This window comes from Coregonus lavaretus (assembly GCF_964263955.1).
Source record: "Coregonus lavaretus genome assembly, chromosome: 7".
NCBI classification, from domain to species: Eukaryota; Metazoa; Chordata; class Actinopteri; order Salmoniformes; family Salmonidae; genus Coregonus; species Coregonus lavaretus.
Genome location: NC_139994.1, coordinates 42736062 through 42763681, shown reverse-complemented (window position 1 = coordinate 42763681; position 27620 = coordinate 42736062). Strand labels below are relative to the sequence as shown.

Below are 27620 nucleotides of genomic sequence, written 5' to 3'. Positions count from 1 at the left end.
GCCGCATTTGGCTCGTGGGCCAGGAGTTTGAGACCCCTGCCCTACAACCACTGAGCAAATATATAATTAACAGACAAATAAAGGTCAGCAGTCTAGTGGTTTGCAGCGTTGTTTAAACGTTGTTGAGACGATGTGAGTAACGTTAGATGATGGAGTTAGCTAGGCATATGTGTGCAGCTGTACAATGCTACTTCATATAGCAAACAAAAAGCTGAGGCTTGAGTATAGATATAATGAACCTTGTCTAATATTGAGACTGATTATTACCCACAATTCATTACCCACAATTCCACATGCCCTGAAAAATGTGCACTTGAAAATACGTCAACCCACTGCATCATACTGAAATAGTATGTTTGTTCACTCCCATACAGAGTAATTGTTGCTGATGCAAACCTATATAGTGTTTTTGTTATTCTCTTAAAACATACATTTTAAAACTTGAGGCATTAGTGTAAAGCCATATTTAAAAGCATTGCATACTGGTATTTTATTTTCTGAGCTGGGTTTTGTTTTATGAGTTTGTTGTTGTCGTTTACAAGTGGAGAGGAGGTGGGTGGTGTGTTGTTAAGAGGGATCCTATGCAGTTTCACACACTATGGCATCCCAGGGTGCATCACACCCACACCCCTCATGTTTTGCAGTGACAATCCCCGGGACCTTGTCTGTTTGTGTTCTAGAATTAGCGTTGTCGAGGGCAACTATCTGAACTTTCTGATGCTTAGTGTTAGTTGCTATGGATACATATTTGCATCTCTTTACTCACAGATTGTGAATGATGTGCCATATGAAATAAATAACTGAATAAAAACATGTATGTGTCACCCACCTTCTATCTCCCTTCCTCACTTGTGCTCCTCTATGTATTTACAAATAATCCCTTCCCTCCATTTCCTCTTCTCCATTTCAGACCATTTCATTTAGTTTACTTCAGCAAAGTGAAGTTGAGTTATAGCTTGTTGTAGTGTTGTACTGTACACTGGCATGTACTGCAGTCCTCTAGTATAGCATTGCTTGATTGGTTGATTGGTTGTGTTACAGTTATAGTGCTTGAGTAGAGGTAATGTAGTGTGTTAGCAATGCTACTTAAGCACAGCAATGTTAGGTGGGTTGGGGGTTGGTCTATCCCTTTAAAGTCTCTATGTGTGTGTGGTGGGAGCGGGGACAGAAATTGAATTTTAATTCAATCATTTTGAATAAAGTTTTGAATACTTTGACCCCTAACCATTGTCCCACCTTAACCCATTGACCCCTGACCCCTCTCAGTCGGACCACTCCCCGTTGTCCTCCCCGCCGGAGTCGGAATCTGATTCGCTGTACTCGACGGCGATGCGACGTGATAGGATGGTGGCCACGTCGTTTCCAACTGGCTCTCTCTTCGCTTCCTGCTCTCTCTGTTCCTGGACCTTCCTCAACTGGATACCTGGAGAGATGGAGGAAGGTATTGAAGGAGGGATGGAGGGAGTGAGGGGTTAGATAGATACATACACTAGGCAGGCACGCAGGCACACACACACACACACACACACACACACAGAGCTTCATATGTATGTAACAGTATTGCTTCTGTCCCTGTCCCTCACTGGGCTCGAACCAGAGACCCTCTGAACACATCGACAGCGTGTCACCCACAGAAGCAGCCTTACCTGTTGCAAAATTCCTGTAACTTCCCCAAAATTCCCAGGTTTTTTCCCCTCCCAATTCCGTGAATCTTTCAACCAGGATTTCTGGAAAACCAGGGAATTTTGGGCAAGTTTACGGAATTTTGCAACCCTACGGACCACCAAAGCCATGCTTCTAAGGGGAATGATCTCCTTATAGGTCTCATCACAGAGGAAAGCTACAAACACACAGCTAACTAGTGTTGTCACGATACCAGAATCTTTACTTCGATACCGATACCAGGTTTAGTATCATGATACTCGATAAGGTTAAACAGATAAACTCAGCTACCGCTCTGTTCAATCGTTGGGCATCTTTTGAGTTCAATATCATTACATTATACATTTTTTATGTCAATATTTCAGACAGCATGTACGCATTAATAAATCAATTATACAATTCTGCAATCAATTTGACTTTGTTTTTATCAATCTTACTACATAACAACATAAATGGTAATCATTTATTTGAATGGTAAATCTCTGTAAATCAAGGGGCTGCAGATGACAAACAATCTGTTTCCCATTCATTTGGGACTTATTTTATTGTACTGATCAACAACATTTTCATAGGAGAAGCAATTTCTTATTTTATAAAAGTATGCGCTGTCTCTTTAAGACCCAGTGTTGACGTCATTTAAGAGGCACATGCACTCACATTCATTTAGAGCGAGAGACGTGATGTGAGGGAGACGATGTGAATGAATCAGCTTTGAAATCAGTATATTTTGCATTATGGTTTGCATATTATGACAAACAAAGCTAGCAAGGGAAGTTGGCCTACAAAGCTGGAAGCTACCGGTATCTTCTTGCATTGTAAAGTGTTCTAGCCTGTATGGTCATTGTTTTCAGTTACAGTAATTAACATTTTCAACATTTCTACATGCCGTGTTGCATTATTCAAGTGTGATTACTTCTGTGCAGCATGAGTGGGGAGCCAAGATGATGCAGCCCAGACTCCCAGTGAGTGCAGTGGTTCCTCAGGACAGGCTAGAGCTAGCTCTAGAAATGAGTAAGTGGAGCAGGCAAGAGGCATGCACAGTGCGCTCGCGCTATAAAGGGGACATCATCTGCGCTGATAGAGAGATTTGATCCTCTAAATAGTTATGACGTGAGACACATTTGACAGAAGTACCGAAAGTAACAGAAATTCTAGTACTGAAACGTTTTTCATGTTCTAGTATCGACAAAGTACTGAAGTTTCGGTATATTGTGCAACACTACCGATAACTAGCTAGCCATTTCACATACGCTAAATGTACTCATTCACAAGTGGATACACATGTATCCATGCACACATGCACACACATTCCCTCTATCTGTCTCACCTCTGCGTATGGCTGCCAGCAGTTCACTGCGAGCATTGCTCATCGGAAGCACACCTAAGCACACACACACGCATGCGCACACACACACACACACACACACACACACACACACACACACACAAACCCACACACGAAAACAAACTTAAACAAGAAAAAAATACACACACGCATACATAAACACACACATACAACCCCCCCACACACACACCCACATCCACACCCCAATTCTCTCCCCCTCTGTCTCACCTCTACGTATGGCGGCCAACAGGTCGCTGCGAGCGTCGCTTATTGGAATCATCGGCATCTGGCCCTTCTTGGTGGCAGGAGCTTCTCCACCAATGGCCTGAGCCGGAGACAGGATGTGGGAGGGGGGCAGGCCGGGCGGGGGAGGAGGGGGGGCAGTGGGAGGGGCACCGGAGGGGGGGTGAGAGGGGGAGGGGACATAGTTGGCAGGGGGGGCGGGGGGAGGAGGGGAGGGACTGTAAGGGCGGGACATGACCGCCACAGCCCCGGGGGGAAGGGAGGGGGGAGGAAGGGGGGAGGTGGAGTCGAAGGCGGTCTGTGCGGAGGGGATGAGTGGGGGGGGGGGAGGGGCAGGGGGGGTGAAGTACTCAGGGATGGTTGATGGCTGGCCGCTAAGGGAGGAGGAAGAGAAAGAAAGAGAGAAAGAACACAATCAGACACTAATTGGCAACAGTGGGCAAATCTGTTGGCTGGATCAATTCTCTTAACTAAAATCAAGTGAAATGTTATATGTCAAATATTAGTGTCAAAGACATTCTTCTAGAATTACAAAGGCTTCGAGAATTAGAATTTCTAGAATGGACATTCACAGTCAATTTAGTGTTTGGTGATTCTATTTCTATGCGGTGTTCTTACCCATATGCCCTGTAGTCCTTGACAGACTGCTGCCGTGGTCCATTGAGTGCTCCCCCCTCAGAGGGGGCGGGGGGTGCGTGGGGGTGCTGGGTGCGCCCCAGAGAGGCGATATGTCTTCCCCCAGCGACTGCACCAGAGGGGAGGTTAGGTCGAGGGTACCCACCTCTGTCTAAGGACTGGGTCTGTGGTGTCTGGGTGAGGTGGGGGGCAACGTCGATAGGGTGGGGGGCGGAGGGGGGCTGGGAGGGGTGGTTAGGGCTGGCCGGGTAGGAGTGCTCACCCATGTCTGATGCCACCGACCTGGGAGGGGAGAGGGAGGGGGAATTGAGGACAAAGAATATTGTTCACAAAAACTTCAGTTAATTAAAGTGATATCCTTCTTATAAAGTCCATACTGGGAATATCAGATTCCTTGGAAATGAGATATAGAAATATTATGGATTTCAGTTAGACTTTTTTTTTTACCCAGCAGAGGGCAGAAGACAGCTAGACTGTGCCTTAGCACACTGAAGACTGGCCAGTCACTGAACAATTCATGACACATGTAATAATAATAATAATAATAATAATATGCCATTTAGCAGACGCTTTTATCCAAAGCGACTTACAGTCATGCGTGCATACATTTTTGTGTATGGGTGGTCCCGGGGATCGAACCCACTACCTTGGCGTTTCAAGCGCCGTGCTCTACCAGCTGAGCTACAGAGGACCACATGTACAGCGCATTCGGAAAGTATTCTGACCCCTTGACTTTTTCCACATCTTGTTATGATACAACCTTATTCTAAAATGATTTAATAGATTTGTTTCCTCATAAATCTACACACAATACCTCATAATGACAAAGCAAAAACTGATTTATAGACATTTTTGCAAATCTATTAAAAACAATTTACTAAAATATCACATTTACATAAGTATTCAGACCCTTTACTCAGTACTTTGTTGAAGCACCTTTGGCAGCTATTACAACCTCGAGTCTTCTTGGGTATGACGCTACAAGCTAGGCACACCTGTATCCAAACACATCAAGACAGTCGTGAAGAGGGCACGACAAAGCCTATTTCCCCTCAGGAGACTGAAAAGATTTGGCATGGGTCCTCAGATCCTCAAAAAGTTATACAGATGCACCATCGAGAGCATCCTGACTGGTTGCATCACCGCCTGGTATGGCAACTGCTTGGCCTCCAACCGCAAGGCACTACAGAGGGTAGTGCGTACGGCCCAGTACATCACTGAGGCCAAGCTTTCTGCCTTCCAGGACCTCTATACCAGGCGGTGTCAGAGGAAGGCCCTAAAAATTGTCAAAGACTCCAGCCACCCTTGTCATCGACTGTTCTCTCTGCTACCGCACGGCAAGCTGTATCGGAGCGCCAAGCCTAGGTCCAAAAGGCTTCTTAACAGCTTCTACCCCCAAGCCATAAGACTCCTGAACAGCTAATCATGGCTACCCAGATTATTTGCTGTCTGTGATTATTACGCTGCTGCTACTCTGTTTATTATTTATGCATAGTCTCTTTAACTCTACCCACATGTACATATTACCTCAATTACCTCGACTAACGGGGCCCCCAAACATTGACTCTGTACCAGTACCCCCTGTATATAGCCTCCCAACTGTTATTTTATTTTACAGCTGCTCTTTAATTGTTTGCTATTTGTTTTTATGATTTTTTACTAAACACTATTTTTTTCCTTTCTTAAAAACTGCATTGTTGGTTAAGGGCATGTAAGTAAGCATTTCACTGTTGTATTCGGCGCATGTGGCAAATAAAATTTGATTTGAGGAGTTTCTCCCATTCTTCTCTGCAGATCCTTTCAACCTCTGTCAGGTTGGATGGGAAGCGTCACCCCACAGCTATTTTCAGGTATCTCCAGAGATGTTTAGATCGGGTTCAAGTCCGGGTTCTGGCTGGGCCACTCAAGGACATTCAGAGATTTGTCCCGAAGTCACTCCTGCGTCGTCTTGGCTGTGTGCTTAGGGTCGTTGTCCTGTTGGAAGGTGAACCTTCGCCCCAGTCTGAGGTCCTGAGCACTCTGGAGCAGGTTTTCATCAAGGATCTTTCTGTACTTTGCTCAGTTTATCTTTCCCTCGATCCTGACTAGTCTCCCAGTCCCTGCCGCTGAAAAACATCCCCACAGCATGATGCTGCCACTACCATACTTCCCCGTAGGGATGGTGCCAGGTTTCCTCCAGACGTGACGCTTGGCATTCAGGCCAAAGAGTTCAATCTTGGTTTCATCAGACCAGAAAATCTTGTTTCTCATGGTCTGAGAGTCCCCTGGAGCTCTGTCAGAGTGACCATCTACACACAATACCCCAATCGACACACAATACCCCATAATGACAAAGCAAAAACAGGTTTATAGAAATTTTTGCTAATTTATTACAAATAAAAAACAGAAATATCACATTTACATACGTTTTCAGACCCTTTACTCAGTACTTTGTTGAAGAACCTTTGGCAGCAATTACAGCTTTGAGTCTTTTTGGGCATGACGCTACAAGCTTGGCACACCTGTATTTGGGGAGTTCCTCCTATTCTTCTCTGCAGATCCTCTCAAGCTCTGTCAGGTTGGATGGGGAGCATTGCAGCACAGCTATTTTCAGGTCTCTCCAGAGATGTTTGATCGGGTTCAAGATCTCTCTGTACTTTGCTCCGTTCATCTTTGCCTCAATCCTGACTGGTCTCCTAGTCCCTGCAGCTGAAAAACATCCCACAGCATAATGCTGCCAACACCATGCTTCACCATAGGGATAGTAACAGGTCCAGATGTGACGCTTGGCATTCAGGCCAAAGAGTTCAATATTGGTTTCATCAGACCAGAGAATCTTGTTTCTCATGGTCTGAGAGTCTTTGGGTGCCTTTTGGCAAACTCCAAGTGGGCTGTCATGTGCCTTTTACTGAGGAGTGGCTTCCGTCTGGTCACTCTACCATAAAGGCCTGATTGGTGGAGTGCTGCAGAGATGGTTGTCCTTCTGGAAGGTTATCCCATCTCCACAGAGGAACTCTAGAACACTGTCAGAGTGACCTTCGGGTTCTTGGTCAGCTCCCTGACCAAGGCCCTTCTCCCCTGATTGCTCAGTTTGGCCGGGCGGCCAGCTCTAGGAAGAGTCTTGGTGGTTCCAAACTTCTTCCATTTAAGAATGATGGAGGCCACTGTGTCAACTCTGGGACCTTATATAGACAGGTGTGTGCCTTTCCAAATCGTGTCCAATCAATTGAATCTACCACAGGTGGATTCCAATCAAGTTGTAGAAACATCTCAAGGATGATCAATGGAAATAAGATGCACCTGAGTCTCATAGCAAAGGGTCTGAATACTTATGTAAATGTGATTATTCAGTTTTATATTTTTTATACATTTGCAAACATTTCTAAAAACCTGTTTTCGCTTTGTCATTATGGGGTATTGTGTGCAGATTGCTAAGGGGTCTGAATACCTTCCGAAGGCACTGTATATACACGACCAGTCAAAAGTTAGGACACACCTACTCATTCAAGGGTTTTTCTATATTTTTACTAGAATAATAGTGAAGACTTCAAAACTATGAAATAACACATATGGAATCATGTAGTAACTAAAAAAGTGTTAAACACATCAACATATATTTTATATTTGAGATTCTTCAAATAGCCACCCCATGCCTTGAAGACCAAGTCCATATTATGGCAAGAAAAGCTCAAATAAGCAAAGAGAAACAACAGTCCATCATTACTTTTAGACATGAAGGTCAGTCAATACGGAAAATGTCAAGAGCTTAGAAAGTTTCTTCAAGTGCAGTCACAAAAACCATCAAGCACTATGATGAAACTGGCTCTCATGAGGACTGCCACAGGAATGGAAGACCCAGAGTTACCTCTGCTGCAGAGGATAAGTTCATTAGAGTTACCAGCCTCAGAAATTGCAGCCCAAATAAATGCTTCACAGTGTTCAAGTAACAGACACATCTCAACATCAACTGTTCAGAGGAGACTGTGTGAATCAGGCCTTCATGGTCGAATTGCTGCAAAGAAACCACTTCTAAAGGACACCAATAAGAAGAAGAGACCTGCTTGGGCCGATAAACATGAGCAATAGAAATTAGACCGGTGGAAATGTGTTCTTTGGTCTGAAGTCCAAATTGGAGGTTTTTGGTTCCAACCGCCGTGTCTTTGTGAGACGCGGTGCGGGTGAACGGATGATCTCTGCATGTGTATTTCCCACCGTAAAGCATGAAGGAGGAGGTGTTATGGTGTGGGGGTGCTTTGCTAGTGACACTGTCTGTGATAGACAGTGTCACTTAACCAGCATGGCTACCACAGCATTCTGCAGCGATACGCCATCCCGTCTGGTTTGGGCTTACTGGGACTATCATTTGTTTTTCAACAGGACAATGACCCAACACACCTCCAGGCTGTGTAAGGGCTATTTTACCAGAAGGAGAGTGATGGAGTGCTGCATCAGATGAACTGGCCTCCACAATCCCCCGACCTCAACCCAATTGAGATGATTTGGGATGAGTCGGACGGCAGTGTGAAGGAAAAGCAGCCAACAAGTGCTTAGCATATGTGGGATCTCCTTCAAGACTGTTGGAAAAGCATTCCAGGTGAAGCTGGTAGAGAGAATGCCAAGAGTGTGCAAAGCTGTCATCAAGGCAAAGGGTGGCTATTTGAAGAATCTCAAATATAAAATATATTTTCATTTGTTTAACACTTTTTTGGTTACTACATGATTCCATATGTGTTATTTCATAGTGTTGATGTCTTCAGTATTATTCTACAATGTAGAAAATAGTAAAAATAAAGAAAAACCCTTGAATGAGTAGGTGTGTCCAAACTTTTGACTGGTACTGTATATATATTTTTCATATTTACAAACATTTCTAAAAACCTGTGTTTGCTTTGTCATTATGTGGTATTGTATGTAGATTGCTGAGGATTATAATTTGTTTAATCCATTTAGAATAAGGCTGTAAGGTAACAAAATGTGGAAAAAGTCAAGGGGTCTGAATACTTTCCGAAAGCACTGTATTTGTAAAAAGCACTACACAAATAGAAATCGGTTGATCGATTGGTTGAGTAATTGATAGATTGACCAATTCATTGACTCTGGGCTCACCTGTTATCGGGTGATAGCGACCCCTCGGAGGACATTCCGTGATAGGGTGAGGGGGTGAGTCTGGTATCGGGGCGGAACTCCTTGTCATAAGCCATCATATTCCACTCCTGTCTGCGATTACGGGCCTTACGAACCTTCTTCACCTCCCTTCCCGGGTCCTCTACCTGTTTGTGCTGCTCCTGATGGAGTGATGGAGGGGAGGGAGGGAGGAAGGAGAGACAAACAAACAAATACAAAGGGCTTTATTTATTATGGATAGTATTCTCTTCACACAGGGACAAACAGAGAGAACAAGAGCCCTCCACCATTATCACACACCTTCAACCAGCAGAATTCACCCAGTCCCACTATAAGCCAAACTTTTAAGCAATGTTAAGCAAGATAAAACATAATCAACACAACATAAAACAGTCCTAAACATAGACGGATGGGTATAAGGGACCAGTTTGGTGGAGGGACAGAGACGGGAGGGTGACACGCAGACGGAGGGGTCTGGGAGGAGACAGGGACGTAGTGGTGGCGTCTTACGGAGCTGGGCGGAGACATGGACAGGGAACATAGGGAACAGGGACGTAGAAGACATTGAACACGCAAGGGACACCGGACAAGGGACAGGGAGACATAGCAGTGGAAGGGGAAGGGGAAACCCAGGGGACACCCAGAGGGCCTGGGAGGAGACAAGGACGGGGGACACGAGAACATAGCGGTGGATGTAGCGGTCTTACGGAGCTGGGTAGTGGGCTGCGAGGTGGAGCCTGTCTGCTGTGGGGTCTACCCTGGTCAGAGTGGGCCGGACAGCTGGTCTGGATGGGAGACGTGGAGATAGAGAGCTCTAACACATTAGATATACTGTGGTTATACAAATGGGAGAGAGTGAGAGTGGGGGAAGAGAGAGGGGGAGAGGAGGAGATAGTCTACTGGTGAAAGTCTGGAGGTTTAGACAGGTGATAACAGGTGATAACAGGGGTAGAGGGGCGATAGTGGGACTGGGGAGTAGAAGCAGAGTGAGGGAGAAGGAGGGACAGAAAGGAGGGATATAGATGTCCGAGAGAGAGGTTATAACTGAAGTTCTCTTTAGACAGCAAGAGGGGTTATGTTTCTAGGGGAATTGGACGTAGAAGGGGCGTGAGGGATGTGATTGAGTTCAAAACACACAGGGAGTGTGTACCAGAACACACACAGCCTGGATTATAACGCAGCAAAGCAAAGGGAATGTGAGATCAAAAGAAGCATGTGGAGATGCAAAGAACATAGCAGTGAAGCAGTAATGGATGATATTCTCTCTTTCCCCATCCAAGCAATACAGTATAGTAAAGTTCAGCACACCCTCACTGGAGTGCCTCTAGTTGACATGTTTGAACACAAGCACTGTCAGCAAGGAGACACAACGACCAGAGGCACAGAGTGAAAGAGGGGAAGGAAAGAGGGGAAGAGAGAGAAAGAGGCAGTGACAGATAGAGAAGGAAGAGATCAAGTACACATGCATCCGCATACTTGCACACACACACACACACACACACCTTCTGTCGTCTCTTTTCCTTCCTCTTGTCCTCTGTGGCCTGAAGCATCTTCTCTTTCCACAGCATGAAGAAGTAGGAGGGGTCTGTGTAGAACTTCAACGCATCCTTCTTATCATCCCTGGAGAGCGAGGGATGGAGAGAGCGAGAGAGAGAGAGAGAGGAGAAGGGAGGAAGAGGGAGAGAAATGGGTCAGGTGCATTGCATCTATTGCATTAGTCATTCACAGAGCATTGGGTCAGTGATGTGCCTTTCTCAGCATCAGACTGGGATTCACAGCAATTGTGAGGATGATCTTACCTGTACGTTTTCAGAGAGGTGGTGGTTTAATTGACCTACAGGCTAACTATAGGGGCTGAGTATACTGAGGTGCTGACCTATAGAGGCTGAGTATGTTGATAGGTGGAGGTTTGTCACAGCGATGGTACATCACTACCACAGGGTTGGGGACAGAGGTTTAACTAACCAATAGCAGATAAGTTGCCTAACGTCAAAATGAGGGGCGGGGTACAAAACAAATTAATCAGCCATTGGATCATCTCTAACCAATCAGAGTATCAAAGCAAATGATGTTAGGCCAGGCCGGCTCTGGCCCAACACATCGGTATCTGGGACCAATTGAAACGGTCGGAATGTGTTTGTATTCTACAAGACGTCAGGGAGGAAAGCAAATCCAGAATCATTGTGGAGAAGAAACGCTGGTGGGTGTGGTGTTTGGCCGGCTCGATGTGGATGGGTAGTCAGGCTAGGAGATAAGTATACTAAAAAGGTACTAACCTATAGGTACTGAGTATGTTGAGAGGTGGAGGTTTGTCACAGCGATGGTACATCTCTACCACAGGGTTGGGGACTGAGGTCCGTGAGACCACCTGTTGGTCCTGGATGGTACTGCTCTTAAACGCCTTACGCATGTTGATGTCCTGCAGAGAGACTGGAGAAGAGAGATAGACACACACAAAACCATCAGCACGTTTATAGCATATATATAGTATATATATATTTATAAACTCAGCAAAAAAAGAAACGTCCTCTCACTGTCAACTGTGTTTATTTTCAGCAAACTTAACATGTGTAAATATTTGTATGAACATAACAAGATTCAACAACTGAGACATAAACTGAACAAGTTCCACAGACATGTGACTAACAGAAATTGAATAATGTGTCCCTGAACAAAGGGGGGGTCAAAATCAAAAGTAACAGTCAGTATCTGGTGTGGCCACCAGCTGCATTAAGTACTGCAGTGCATCTCCCCATCATGGACTGCACCAGATTTGCCAGTTCTTGCTGTGAGATGTTACACTCTTCCACCAAGGCACCTGCAAGTTCCCGGACATTTCTGGGGGGGAATGGCCCTAGCCCTCACCCTCCGATCCAACAGGTCCCAGACGTGGTCAATGGGATTGAGATCCGGCCTCTTCGCTGGCCATGGCAGAACACTGACATTCCTGTCTTGCAGGAAATCAGCCATACTGCTCGTTCTGTGCATGGTGGCATTGTCATGCTGGAGGGTCATGTCAGGATGAGGCTGCAGGAAGGGTACCACATGAGGGAGGAGGATGTCTTTCCTGTAACGCACAGCGTTGAGATTGCCTGCAATGACAACAAGCTCAGTCCGATGATGCTGTGACACACCGGCCCAGACCATGACGGACCCTCCACCTCCAAATTGATCCCGCTCCAGAGTACAGGCCTCGGTGTAACGCTCATTCCTTCGACAATAAACGTGAATCCGACCATCACCCCTGGTGAGACAAAACCGCGACTCGTCAGTGAAGAGCACTTTTTGCCAGTCCTGTCTGGTCCAGCGACGGTGGGTTTGTGCCCATAGGCGACGTTGTTGCCGATGATGTCTGGTGAGGACCTGCCTTACAACAGGCCTACAAGCCCTCAGTCCAGCCTCTCTCAGCCTATTGCGGACAGTCTGAGCACTGATGGAGGGATTGTGCGTTCCTGGTGTAACTCGGGCAGTTGTTGTTGCCATCCTGTACCTGTCCCGCAGGTGTGATGTTCGGATGTACCGATCCTGTGCAGGTGTTGTTACACGTGGTCTGCCACTGCGAGGACGATCAGCTGTCCGTCCTGTCTCCCTGTAGCACTGTCTTAGGCGTCTCACAGTACGGACATTGTAATTTATTGCCCTGGCCACATCTGCAGTCCTCATGCCTCCTTGCAGCATGCCTAAGGCACGTTCATGCAGATAAGCAGGGACCCTGGGCATCTTTCTTTTGGTGTTTTTCAGAGTCAGTAGAAAGGCTTCTTTAGTGTCCTAAGTTTTCATAACTGTGACCTTAATTGCCTACCGTCTGTAAGCTGTTAGTATCTTAACGACCATTCCACAGGTGCATGTTCATTAATTGTTTATGGTTCATTGAACAAGCATGGGAAACGGTGTTTAAACCCTTTACAATGAAGATCTGTGAAGTCTTTTGGATTTTTACAAATTATCTTTGAAAGACAGGGTCCTGAAAAAGGGACATTTCTTTTTTTGCTGAGTTTATACTGAGGAGTGGTTTCCTAGACACAGGTTAAGCCTAGTCCTGGACTAAAAAGCTACTTCAATGGAGCATGCGCTTTAGTCCAGCACTTGGCTTAATCTGTGTCCTGGAAATCGATATTGATTGTATCAGCACAAAAACACACTGGTAACTGACATGGTAACTGAAAAGAGGGATAAAAAAATAATTCAGTTAACAATACATTACAACATATACAGTACAATATAGTGTAAGGTGCAACATATAGCAGCCACAGTAACAGCTGTGTTTAACCTTTAGTGTCAGTTTAGTGTGGCTTAATCACCCCTGGCATGACCCTACCCCTTTAATCAAACAAATCATGCGCAGGGAGGAATGCTCTCCATGGGCTACAGTGTGTGCTGGTGGCCTCCCAGCTCTGAAAGAATGGGTTATGGGGAACCATGTAGGGATCAGCAGTAAGATCACAGCAGATTAAGGGTTACATCTAGCATGTCCTAACATAATCCATATGTTCCTTTTATATCTCCAAGGTAAAGATGTGTTAGTAGCAGATTTTACATTGACACGGCTTTATCTGTTGGACTGGTACAATAGTCATATGTCTGTCAGGGTGTGTGTGTTACAGCACTATCTGGGAGATCCTGGATCGCTGCACAGTGGTGTGAAATCCCCACAGCGTTTAAGGGATTGACAAACATACACACTTACAGATACACTCCCTTACAAACATACTCTCTCTCTCGCAGACATGTGTTTGTGTGCAGTGGTGTAAAGTAACTAAGTAAAAATACTTTGAAGTAATACTTAAGTAGTTTTTTGGGGTATATGTACTTTACTATTTATATTTTTGACAACTTTCACTTTTACTCTACTACATTCCTAAAGGAAATATGTACTTTTTACTCCCATACATTTTCCCTGACACCCAAAAGTACTCCTTACATTTTGAATGCTCATGCAGGACAGCAACATTGTCCAATTCACACACTTACAGTGCCTTCAGAAAGTATTCACACCACTTGACTTTTTCCACATTTTATTGTGTTACAACCTGAATTTTAAATTGATTAATTAAATTGAGATTTTGTGTCACTGGCCTACACATGTCAGAGTGGAATTATGTTTTTAGAAAATATTTTCAAATTCATAAATAATTAAAAGCTGAAATGTCTTGAGTCAATAAGTATTGAACCCCTTTGTTATGGCAAGCCTAAATACGTTCTGGAGTAAAAATGTGCTTTAAAAGTCACATAATAAAATGCATTGACAATAATAGTGTTTAACATGATTTCTGAATGACTGCCTCATCTCTGTACCCCACACATACAATTATCTGTAAGGTCCCTCAGTCGAGCAGCGAATTTCAAACAGATTCAACCACAAAGACCAGTCGAGGTATACCAAAACTTTTTTGATATACTAAGAGGACCGTTATTAGCATGTTTTAACCACTCCTATGTAAATGGTAGATTATCTGACACTCAAGAAGAAGGTCTGATCTCATTATTACTGAAATGGGATACAAGTGGAAAATATAAAGATCCAGTCCATTAAAAAAATTGGAGGCCCCCTTACACTTCAGTGTTGTGATGCAGAAATTCTAGAAAAAAATGTATAGCGCATAGAATTAAAAAGGTATTGTCGGATATTATTCATTCTAATCAGACAGGTTTTTTACATGGAAGATACATTGGAGATAATATAAGGCAAGTATTGGAAACAATAGAACACTATGGAAAATATGGGAAACCAGGCCTGCTATTCATAGCAGACTTCGAAAAAGCATGTGATAAAGTACGACTGGGGTTTATATATAAATACCTGTAGCATTTCGATTTTGGAGAATCTCTTATAAAATGGGTCAAAATCATGTATAGTAACCCTAGGTGTAAAATAGTAAATAATGGCTATTTCTCAGAAAGTTTTAAACTGTCAAGAGGAGTGAAACAAGGTTGTCCACTATCGGCATATCTATTTATTGTGGCCATTGAGATAGCTATTTTAATAGCTATTAAAATCAGATCCAATAATAATAATATCAGAGGATTAGAAATCCAAGGCTTAAAAACAAAGGTGTCATTGTACGCTGATGATTCATGTTTTCTTTTTAAATCCACAACTAGAATCCCTCCACAGCCTCATAGAGGATCTAGATACATTTTCTAACCTCTCTGCATTACAACCAAATTATGATAAATGTACTATATTACGTATTGGATCACAAGAAAATACAATTTTTACATTACCATGTAGTTTACCAATAAAATGGTCTGATGGTGATGTGGATATACTCAGAATACATATCCCAAAGTAAATAAATGATCTCACTTCAATACATTTGAATAGAAAGTTAGCAAAAATAGATAAGATCTTGCTACCATGGAAAGGTAAATACCTGTCAATTTGTGGAAAAATCACCCCGATTAACTCTTTAGTATTATCCCAGTTTACCTATTTGCTTATGGTCTTGCCTAAGCCTAGCGAACAGTTTTTTAAATTATATGAGTAAAAAATATTCAATTTTATTTGGAACGGCAAGCCAGACAAAATTAAAAGGGCCTATTTATATAATGAATATGAATTCGGAGGACAGAAATTATTAAATATTAAAGCATTAGACCTATCACTAAAAGCTTCAGTCATACAAAAGTTACTTAAATCCGAACTGGTTCTCAAGCAAATTAGTAAGATTGTCTCCCCCAATGTTCAAGAATGGCCTTTTTCCCTTTATTCAGATTACAACCACTCATTTTCAGTTATTTGAAAAGGAAATCATCTCCCAAATATCACTATTTCTAAAACAAGCCATAGAAAGTCGGTTGCAATTTCAATTTAATCCTCTAGAAACGACAGAACAAATAATGCAACAAATATTGTGGTTAAATTCAAATATACTAATTGACAAAAAACCTTTATTTTTTGACAGAATGTTTAAAAAGGTATAATCTTCGTAAATGATAACATCGGTAGGACTGGTGGAGTTGTCGCACATGCAGCTAACAAAAACATATGGAAATGTCTGCTCTACCCAAAATTACAACCAAATAATTGCAGCCTTACCGCAAAAATGAAAGAGGAAAGTGGAAGGGGGAGAAAGTAAGGAACTTGTCTGTCTGCCTTGCATTAAAGAATATAATTGGTTAAGGAAAACTGTGATAAATAAAAAAGTATATCAGTTTCACTTCAGGACCAAAGGATTGACAGCCGTCCCATATAGATTGCAAAATAGTTGGGAAGAGATTTTTGACGTACCGATCCCATGGCATAGTGTTTATGAACTGATACGCAAAACGACTCCGGATTCAAAAATTTGAATCTTTCAATTTAAATTATTATATAAAATTCTTGCTACCAATAGAAGGTTATTTATATGGGGGATAAATCTTCCCAGCTCTGCAGATTTTGCTGTGAAGAGACAGAATCATTAGATCATTTGTTTTGGTTCTGTCCATTTGTAGCTTGTTTTTGGACACAGGTCCAGGATTGGCTAAAGGATTGCAATATTTACCTGGAGCTAACCTTGCAGATAGCATTACTGGGTGTTCTGAAAAGTCATAGTCAATCGATCAATAATATAATAATACTTTTAGCAAAAATGTTTATTTTTAATTCACAATCTGTAGAAGCAATGAGAATAGAAAGGTTCAGAACTTTTGTAAAACATCACAGTACGGATGAAATATATATGGCAAATAGAAATCCTATATGGATGGTGTTAAGAGATAGATGGGAGGTGTTGAATGGAGTTGAAGGATGGGACTAATAACAAATAACAACAAATAATAACAAGATAACTAATTATGTAAGCATACTGTGTCCATAATAAGTATATAGGTTGTATGTTGGGAGCTTTTGGGAAAGAGCACAGTTAGAAAGATATGGCATATAGAAGCAAACCGGATGGACATCATGAAAATGATCGGAGAGGTTGAGAGTAGAAGAAGTTCAGGAGCAAAAACAAATAAAATAGAATTATTGTAAAATTGACTGTGTCCATAAGGTGTAGATAGTAAGTATAGGCTGGAAGTAGAGGCCTGGGCATTGTTGTTCACTAATTTACCCCAAGTAGGGAAAGGATGGCGGGGTTGAAAAGTAATAAAGGGGAATAAATATGTAAAAAACATGGGGGATTGGAAGTGATGCAGACAATTACATTGATGGAAGTTACAATCTACAGTGGGGAAAAAAAAGTATTTAGTCAGCCACCAATTGTGCATGTTCTCCCACTTAAAAAGATGAGAGAGGCCTGTAATTTTCATCATAGGTACACGTCAACTATGACAGACAAATTGAGGGAAAAAAATCCAGAAAATCACATTGTAGGATTTTTAATGAATTTATTTGGAAATTATGGTGGAAAATAAGTATTTGGTCACCTACAAACAAGCAAGATTTCTGGCTCTCACAGACCTGTAACTTCTTCTTTAAGAGGCTCCTCTCTCCTCCACTCGTTACCTGTATTAATGGCACCTGTTTGAACTTGTTATCAGTATAAAAGACACCTGTCCACAACCTCAAACAGTCACACTCCAAACTCCACTATGGCCAAGACCAAAGAGCTGTCAAAGGACACCAGAAACAAAATTGTAGACCTGCACCAGGCTGGGAAGACTGAATCTGCAATAGGTAAGCTGCTTGGTTTGAAGAAATCAACTGTGGGAGCAATTATTAGGAAATGGAAGACATACAAAACCACTGATAATCTCCCTCGATCTGGGGCTCCACGCAAGATCGCACCCCGTGGGGTCAAAATGATCACAAGAACGGTGAGCAAAAATCCCAGAACCACACGGGGGGACCTAGTGAATGACCTGCAGAGAGCTGGGACCAAAGTAACAAAGCCTACCATCAGTAACACACTACACCGCCGGGGACTCAAATCCTGCAGTGCCAGACATGTCCCCCTGCTTATGCCAGTACATGTCCAGGCCCGTCTGAAGTTTGCTAGAGTGCATTTGGATGATCCAGAAGAGGATTGGGAGAATGTCATATGGTCAGTTGAAACCAAAATAGAACTTTTTGGTAAAAACTCAACTCGTCGTGTTTGGAGGACAAAGAATGCTGAGTTGCATCCAAAGAACACCATACCTACTGTGAAGCATGGGGGTGGAAACATCATGCTTTGGGGCTGTTTTTCTGCAAAGGGACCAGGACGACTGATCCGTGTAAAGGAAAGAATGAATGGGGCCATGTATCGTGAGATTTTGAGTGAAAACCTCCTTCCATCAGCAAGGGCATTGAAGATGAAACGTGGCTGGGTCTTTCAGCATGATAATGATCCCAAACACACCGCCCGGGCAACGAAGGAGTGGCTTCGTAAGAAGCATTTCAAGGTCCTGGAGTGGCCTAGCCAGTCTCCAGATCTCAACCCCATAGAAAATCTTTGGAGGGAGTTGAAAGTCCGTGTTGCCCAGCGACAGCCCCAAAACATCACTGCTCTAGAGGAGATCTGCATGGAGGAATGGGCCAAAATACCAGCAACAGTGTGTGAAAACCTTGTGAAGACTTACAGAAAACGTTTGACCTGTGTCATTGCCAACAAAGGGTATATAACAAAGTATTGAGAAACTTTTGTTATTGACCAAATACTTATTTTCCACCATAATTTGCAAATAAAATTCCTAAAAAATCCTACAATGTGATTTTCTGGAAAAAAAAATCTCATTTTGTCTGTCATAGTTGACGTGTACCTATGATGAAAATTACAGGCCTCTCTCATCTTTTTAAGTGGGAGAACTTGCACAATTGGTGGCTGACTAAATACTTTTTTCCCCCACTGTATCTGCAATATTAAGCTGATCTACCCACCCCAAAAAAATAAAAAAATAAAAAAAATAAAAAAATGATCAGGCAGGTTTTCCAATACCCCGCAAAGAAAGGCTCCTATTGGTAAATGGGTATAAAAAAGCAGACATTGACTATCCCTTTGAGCATGGGTAAGTTATTAATTACACTTTTGATGGTGAATCAATACACCCAGTCACTACAAAGATACAGGCATCCTTCCTAACTCAGTTGCCGGAGAGGAAGGAAACCGCTCAGGGATTTCCCCATGAGGCCAATCGTAACTTTAAAACGGTTACAGAGTTTAACAGCTGTGATAAGAGAAAACTGAGGATGGATCAACAACATTGTAGTTACTCCACAATACTAACCCTAAATGACAGAGTAAAAAGAAGGAAGCCTGTGTAGAAAAAAATATATTCCAAAACATGCATTTGCAATAAGGCACTAAAGTAAAACTGCAAAAAATGTGGCAAAGAAATGAACTTTATATCCTGAATACAAAGTGTTATGTTTGGGGCAAATCCAACACAACACATCACTGAGTAACACTCTTCATATTTTCAAGCATGGTGGTGGCTGCATCATGTTATGGGTAAACTTGTCATCGGCAAGGACTAGGTTTTTTTTGTTGATAAAAATAAACGGAATAGAGCTAAGCACAAAACCTGTTTCAGTCTGCTTTCCAACAGACACTGGGAGACCTTTCAGCAGGACAATAACATAAAACACAAGGTGAAATATACACTGCAGTAGCAAAGACAACATTAAATGTTCCTGAGTGGCCTAGTTACAGTTTTGACTTAAATCAGCTTGATATATATATAGCAAGACTTGAAAATGGCTGTCTAGCAATGATCAACAACCAACTTGACAGAGTTTGAAGAATTTAAAAAAGAATAATCTGCAAATATTGTACAATCCAGGTGTGGAACGCTCTCAGAGATTTACACAGAAAGACTCACAGCTCTAATCACTGCTAATGGTGATTCTAACATGCATTGACTCAGGGGTGTGAATACTTATGTAAATGAATTATTTCTGTATTTAATTTTCAATACTTTGCAAAAATGTCTAAAATCATGTTTTCACTTTGTCATTATAGGGTATTGTGTGTAGATGGGTGAGAAAAAAATAATATTTAATCAATTTTGAATTCAGGCTGTAACACCAAAATGTGGAATAAGTCAAGGGGTATGAATACTTTCTGAAGGCACTGTATAATATAACGCGTTGTCATCCCTACTGCTTCTGACCTTGCGGACTCACTAAACACAAATACCGGGGTTGTAAATGATGCCTGAGTGTTGGAATGTGACCCTGGCTGCATGTACATAAATAAAAAACAAGACAATTGTGGCGTCTGGTTTGGTTAATATAAGGAATTTGATGTATAGCATTTACTTTTTACATTTACTCAAGTATGACAATTGAGTACTTTTCCCACCACTGTACTTAAGTACATTCAAAACCAGATACTACCTCAAGTAGTATTTTACTGGGTGACTTTCACTTTTACTTGAGTCATTTTCTATTAAGGTATCTTAATTTTTACTGTGTGTGTGTGTGCGAGCCTGCACTGCAAAACCTAACAATGCATCTTACTAAATGAATTAAATATATGTTACTCAAATGTTACACACACAAAAAAAAGGTTAAACACAGTACAATTACAGCGATCATCATTATAATATAATATAATATGCCATTTAGCAGACGCTTTTATCCAAAGCGACTTACAGTCATGTGCGCATACATTGTTACGTATGGGTGGTCCCGGGGATCGAACCCACTACCCTGGCGTTACAAGTGCCATGCTCTACCAATTGAGCTACAAAGGACCGCTATTATAAAAAGTGATGTCCTGTAATTTGTGTGTGTGTGATGTCCAGCTGCATGTTGATAGTGTTTGAGACCATGTGAATTATGGAACCTTAGCTAATGTTACTTTAATCCAAAGCCCCTCTTCAAAGAGCCTGCCCTCTCTCTCTCTCTCTCTCTCTCTCTCTCTTCTTCCCTCCCCCTCTCTCTCAGCTTTTCCTGTCTCCTGTCTGCTCTCTCCTTGCCCCTCTGTCTTCCTCTCTCGTTTCCCCTCTCTCTCCATCTCTTGTCCTTTGTCTTTTTCTCTCACTATCTCTTTCTACCTCCCCACTCCTATGCCAGTCAGCTGATGAGGAAACTGAAAGAGAGTGGTGCATCTCATAAACTATTAATTACCCATCCTCCCTCCCTCCTCCTAGTCTGTCTCTCTCTTTGGAGGGGGGAGGACAAGGCGTGAGGGGATAAGGAGAGAAGGAGGATGAGAAAGTGAGAGGGAGGATGTAGACAATAAGGGAATGAAGGGAGGACAAGGGTTGTTGGGGAAGAGAGGAAATACAAGAAGGAGAGATGTAGTAGCTACCTCCTTTCATCCTTCTCTATGTTGTTGTTGCTACTTCAGAGCAGAGTGACTAAGCCATATCCTCACCGCTCACACTGTTCAAAGCTCACAGAAAGCAGACAGACTGAGCCTCTAGGGCCACAGAAGCAGTGTCTGAAATCCTCTTTTAAGCAGTGAGTGGCTTTTCATTCAGACACACTGACACCACCAAGTCTTCCAAATGGACGAATACTGAGTCTCTCTCACACTCACACACACACACACACACACACACACACACACACACACACACACACACACACACACACACACACACACACACACACACACATCGAAGTATAATTGACCAAATTATGAAAGACAAGCATCGTAATTTCCAATTCCGTAAAGTGAAAAAAAGTATTGTTGTCTATCACCAATGACAAGCCACCGGGGTCTGACAACTTGGATGGAAAATTACTGAAGATAATACTGGACGATATCGCCACTCCTATTTGCCATATCTTCAATTTAAGCCAACTAGAAAGTGTGTGCCCTCAGGCCTAGAGGGAAGCAAAAGTAATTCTGCTACCTAAGAATAGTAAAGCCCCCTTTACTGGCTCAAATAGCCGACCAATCATCCTGTTACCAACTCTTAGTAAACTTTTGGAAAAATTGTGTTGGACCAGATACAATGCTATTTTACAGCAAACAAATTGACAACAGACTTTTAGCATGCTTATAGGGAAGGACATTCAACAAGTACAGCACTTATACAAACGACTGATGATTGGCTGAGAGAAATTGATGATACAAATATTGTGGGGGCTGTTTTGTTAGACTTCAGTGCAGCTTTTGACATTATCGATCATAGTCTGCTGCTGGAAAAACGTATGTGTTATGGCTTTACACCTCATGCTATATTGTGGATAAAGAGTTACCTGTCTAACAGAACACAGAGGGTGTTCTTTAATGGAAGTCTCTCCAACAAAATCCAGGTAGAATCAGGAATTCCCCAGGACAGCTGTCTAGGCCCTTTACTTTTTCAATCTTTACTAACGACATGCCACTGGCTTTGAGTAAAGCCAGTGTGTCTATGTATATGGATGACTCAACACTATACACGTCAGCTACCACAGCGACTGAAATGACTGCAACACTTAACAAAGAGCTGCAGTTAGTTTCAGAATCGGTGGCAAGGAATAAGTTAGTCCTAAATATTTCAAAAACTAAAAGCATTGTATTTGAGACAAATCATTCACTAAACCCTGAACATCAACTAAATATTGTCATTAATAATGTGGAAATTGAGCAAGTTGAGGTGACTAAACTGCTTGGAGTAACCCTGGATTGTAAACTGTCAAGGTCAAAACATGCTGACACAACAGTAGCTAAGCCTTCTTAACAACACTATCATCAAGGCAGGTCCTACAGGCCCTAGCTTTGTCGCACCTGGACTACTGTTCAGTCTTGTGGTCAATTACAATTAGGTCAGAACAGGGCAGCACAGCTGGACTTTAAATGTACACAGAAAGTTAACAATAATATGCATGTCAATCTCTCATGGCTCAAAGTGGAGGAAAGACTGACTTTATCACTATTTGTTTTTGTAAGAAGTTTTGACAAGCTGAATGCACCGAGTCCAGAATAGACTATGGGAGGCGCACAGTACTACATAGAGACATGACTACATGGAACTCTATTCCACATCAGGTAACTGATGCAAGCAGTAGAATCAGATTTAAAAAAAACTGATAAAAATACACCTTATGGAACAGCAGGGACTGTGAAGAGACACACAAACAGGTACAGACACACGCATATGCACACAAACGCTAGCACATGCAATCTACACTCACATACATTGTAATATTGTTGTATGGTGGTATTATACATTTTGTATAATGGCCATTAATATGGAGTTGGTCCCCCCTTTGCTGCTATAACAGCCTCCACTCTTCTGGGAAAGCTTTCCACTAGATGTTGGAACATTGCTGTGGGGACTTGCTTCCATTCAGCCACAAGAGCATTAGTGAGGTCTGGCACTGATGTTGGGCGATTAGGCCTGGCTAGCAGTCGTCATTCCAATTCATCCCAAAGGTGTTCGATGGGGTTGAGGTCAGGGCTCTGTGCAGGCCAGTCAAGTTCTTCCACACCGATCTTGACAAACCATTTTTGTATGGACCTCGTTTTGTGCACAGGGGCATTGTCATGCTGAAACAGGAAAGGGCCTTCCCCAAACTCTTGCCACAAAGTTGGAAGCACAGAAATGTCTAGAATGTCATTGTTTGCTGTAGCGTTAAGATTTACCTTTAGTGGAACTAAGGGGCCTAGCCCGAACCATGAAAAACAGCCCCAGACCATTATACCTCCTCCACCAAACTTTACAGTTGGCACTACGCATTGGGGCAGGTAGCGTTCTCCTGGCATCCACCAAATCCAGATTCGTCCGTTGTACTGCCAGATGGTGAAGCGTGATTCATCACTCCAGAGAACGCATTTCCACTGCTCCAGAGTCCAATGGCGGTGAGCTTTACACCACTCCAGCTTTACACCACTCCATTGCGCATGGTGATCTTAGGCTTGTGTGCGGCCATGGAAACCCATTTCATGAAGCTCCCGATGAACAGTTCTTGTGCTTCCAGAGGCAGTTTGGAACTCGGGTAGTGAGTGTTGCAACCGAAGACAGACGATTCTTACGTGCTTCAGCACTCGGCAGTCCCGTTCTGTGAGCTTGCGTGGCCTATCAATTCAAGGCTGAGCCGTTGTTGCTCCTAGATGTTTCCACTTCACAATAACAGCACTTACAGTTGACCGGGGCAGCTCTAGCAGGGCAGAAATTTGACGAACTGACTTGTTGGAAAGGTGGCATCCTATGACCGTGCCATGTTGAAAGCCACTGAGCTCTTCAGTACGGCCATTCTACTGCCAATGTTTGTCTATGGAGATTGCATGGCGGTGTGCTCAATTTTATACACCTGTCAGCAACGGGTGTGGCTGAAATAGCCGAATCCACTCATTTGAAGGGGTGTCCATATACTTTTGTATATATAGTGTATGTAGTGGTAAAATAATTGTATATGTACTGTTTTATATTTGGTTTTATGTGTGATGTAAGTGCCTTAATGTGTTTGGACCCCAGGAAGAGTAGCTGCTGCCTTGGCAGCAGCTAATGTGGATCCCTAATAAATACAAATACCTCCCTCCCATGTTACCCCATGTATCCTTGCAGACATCTGTCCCTTCGTCTGTCTTTACATCTGTCAGCGGGACTTAGACACACACGCATACACACAGAAACCACACACACATGCGCACACACACCCGCACACACACACACACACACACAGACAGACAAATATGAAAGCACAGCACGAGGCTCATCGATGAGCAAATCAGCCATTAAAGATATACTGAGGCTATTCTGAAGGAGGAAAGCTGCTGACACACACACGCACACAAACACCTGCCAAAACATTCAAGCAGACGAACCACAAAGCCAGAGTCAAAACCCAAATACACACACAGGCACAACAACCACAACTCAAAACACGCACCCATGCACGCATAAACAATCGTACCCACATGTGCGCACACACACTTTAAAAAGCACTCACCCCTATCCCTTGAGTCGAACACCTCTACAGGCTAGAAAAAGGTCAGCAGACACACAAACGCGCGTGGCTGGTTCGTTTGAAGGTCAGACAGTCGTGAGTTCATAACACACACACACACAGAGTGCTTAACCATCACATCCCTATGCGTTGCCAATACAGTGCTTCTCTATGTGGCTGAAGAGACAATGCATTCCTATGGGGACTGGATGGATGGATGGATAGATGGGTGGAATGGGTGAGTAGGAGACAGGAGAGAAGAGGATCAGATGGGGAGAAAAAACTATAAGAGCGAAGAGGAGAATAAATACTATATGAAGAGGAAAGGGGTGAAATATGATATGAAAGAAAAAGGACAAAAGAGGGGGAGCCAGAGAGAAGAGGGGAAAACAGGGAATAGAAAGGTGGAGGACAGGTGTAGGAGAAAAGAGAGGAGGATATGATAGAGGCACAGTTATTATTAGTCGTGTAATACAGTGCTTCTCTCTCAGGTGATCAGCTCATGCCTCCTGAATCCAGTGTGTGTGTGTGTGTGTGTGTGTGTGTGTGTGTGTGTGTCGCGTGCTTGTGCGTGTCTGTGTTTGTGTTTCATCCCTCCTGAATCTCTGTAAGAAAAGCTGGGTCACTTCACTAATCCACTGCAGCTAAGGCACAGTACAGCTCACACCACTGTAGCAGCCCACATGAAAAAATACTATAGTATACTGTAGTATTACTATATTTATATACTATAGTATTCACTATAGTGTTTTTGGGAAAGCTTGGTGATGAGCTTGGCGGGCACTATGGTGCACTAGGTGTTCCTCTTATCCAGGTGGGCGAGGGCATTGTGTAGTATAGTATTCTACAGTATACTAAAAAATACTATAGTAAGCACTACACGATCGAGGGATACTACAGTGTGGAGTATAATATTCTACAGTATACTACAAAATTATGTAGTAAGCACTACATGATTGAGGAATACTGCAGTGTGGGGTATAGTATTCTACAGTATACTACACAATAATATATAATTTTATACTAAGTACTTTAGTATTTTATATTAAACTGTAGTATTTTCTATGTGGGATAGCACAGTACACACTCAATCTAGATCATATGGTGGATGCTAAGTGGGATCCTTGGGACAACCCTACCCTAAATCCTAACCCTGACCTTAACCATAACCCTTACTTAACCCTTACCTTAACCGTTTTAAATTAAATCAACTTCAATGGGGTGACGTCAGAGTTGGGTCGTCACAAGCATGCCATTTAGCATTTACCGATCATATGCACATTCCAAATTCCACCACAGACAGAGTGGCTTCATTCAATCACACCAGCACTGGGGAAAACCTCACCGCTGCAACACAGACAGCTACATTCACTCAGTGAAGCGGGTGCAGGTGATATGTTGCTGCAGCTGCTGCTATGCTTTATCCCATGTACCAACATACTTTGTCAGGTGACAAAGTAAGATGAAAACACACCTTCTTCCACGGTGGAGTCTAGCTGGGTGACTTTGACAGCCAGTAGGTCTACTCTCTCCTGTAGGTTGTTCATTCTCATGTAGAAGCTGTTGGCTTCGTTGAACAGCTCTCCAAAGATGTCCTCCGCATGACGACCTGCAGATTGAAGAGACACATTAGTACACAGGATAACACAAACACACACACACACACACAACTTAATCAATGGGCAGGGATTCTCCATCGTCTCACTGCAGGGTGTTGTGCCCCCTGCAGAGCTACTGTCTGACATCTAGCAGAGAACAATACATTATAGTCTGCCTGCCCCACAGTGTGTGTGTGTGTACCTTGTCAAGGGACCCTGCATATCCCCAGTGGAAGATATAACAATATAAATTAAAACAACAGCACCTACTGTAACATTGCTGGGTGCTATGTCAGGTTATTGTTTAGATATAAGGACTTCTCATTGTTATAGCACTGATACATATAGACATATTGTACCACACATCAATAATGTAGTCTAACACAGAGTGAAGGTGGTTTCAAAGTGCACTTCAGTCATTGTCTCTAGGGTGGATAGGTGGTGGAGGTCTGAGTTGTCTTTTAGTCTAATGAAGCTTCTCTGTCAAAGGAATACCTTTAGACCACAATAACAAGGTGTACTTACTCCACTATGCAAGGGATTCTACACTAAAGAGTACACATTAGCAACCATTTGTGCAGAGGCTACTGGTATGACTAACTGCCACTCTGCCTAACAGCGTGTTTATTCCAATTTAATAAATACATAATATCTCCTTAGACACTAAGTCTTTAGATATTGCTGCTATCCCATAGAAGCCATAGGGCAAAGCTGGGGGAATGTAGAGCCACAAATACTGACAATTAGCATTAGCTTCAAGAGTCAGACTACTGGTAAGTGTCCATTATTATTATCTACAGGTGTCTGGGTCAGAAAGTCAAGTTAATCTATTCCCATCTCTACAGTAGAGAGTCACACTCTGAACCTCTATAGCATACCTGATCAGCATACAGGATAACCCTATAGGAGATCAGGATAACACTAGGAGGCACAGACCAGACCAATAGGAGCACGGAACATGGCCTCACATGTTAAAACCATGCTGCTATCTGTCTCTCTCCTGCCCTTCACTGATGTGTTTATTTCACACACACACACAGTCACACACATAACCCCCCCCACCCCACCCACACACCTCTCTATCCTCCCCTACGCGCGCGCACACACACACACAACTTACTAAGGCTGCCAAGCTGTTTGATGATGGCAGCGAGGGTGCTGTTGGTAACACACTCCAGTTCACTGGTGACTCCATCGGGTACTGCACCTCGACACAGGTGTCTAGGCTCTATACTGCGCTTTACCAACGGCATGGTTTATCTATGGGGAGAGAGAAGTACAAGAAAGAGTGAGAAAT

At 43.0% G+C, this 27620-nt stretch overlaps 1 protein-coding gene across 1 annotated transcript; it reads right to left on the bottom strand.

The window, feature by feature from the left end:
* Positions 1-1262: 1262 nt before the first annotated feature.
* On the bottom strand, positions 1263-27576 carry LOC311132678 (actin-binding protein WASF3; the record flags this gene model as incomplete). Its single annotated transcript, XM_084165947.1, has 10 exons — positions 1263-1423; positions 2990-3043; positions 3236-3624; positions 3869-4168; positions 8972-9150; positions 9697-9774; positions 10492-10609; positions 11266-11419; positions 26200-26334; positions 27444-27576. 10 exons carry the CDS (start codon positions 27574-27576, stop codon positions 1263-1265), a joined length of 1701 nt encoding a protein of 566 aa, XP_084022073.1.
* Between the last annotated feature and the right edge of the window lie 44 nt (positions 27577-27620).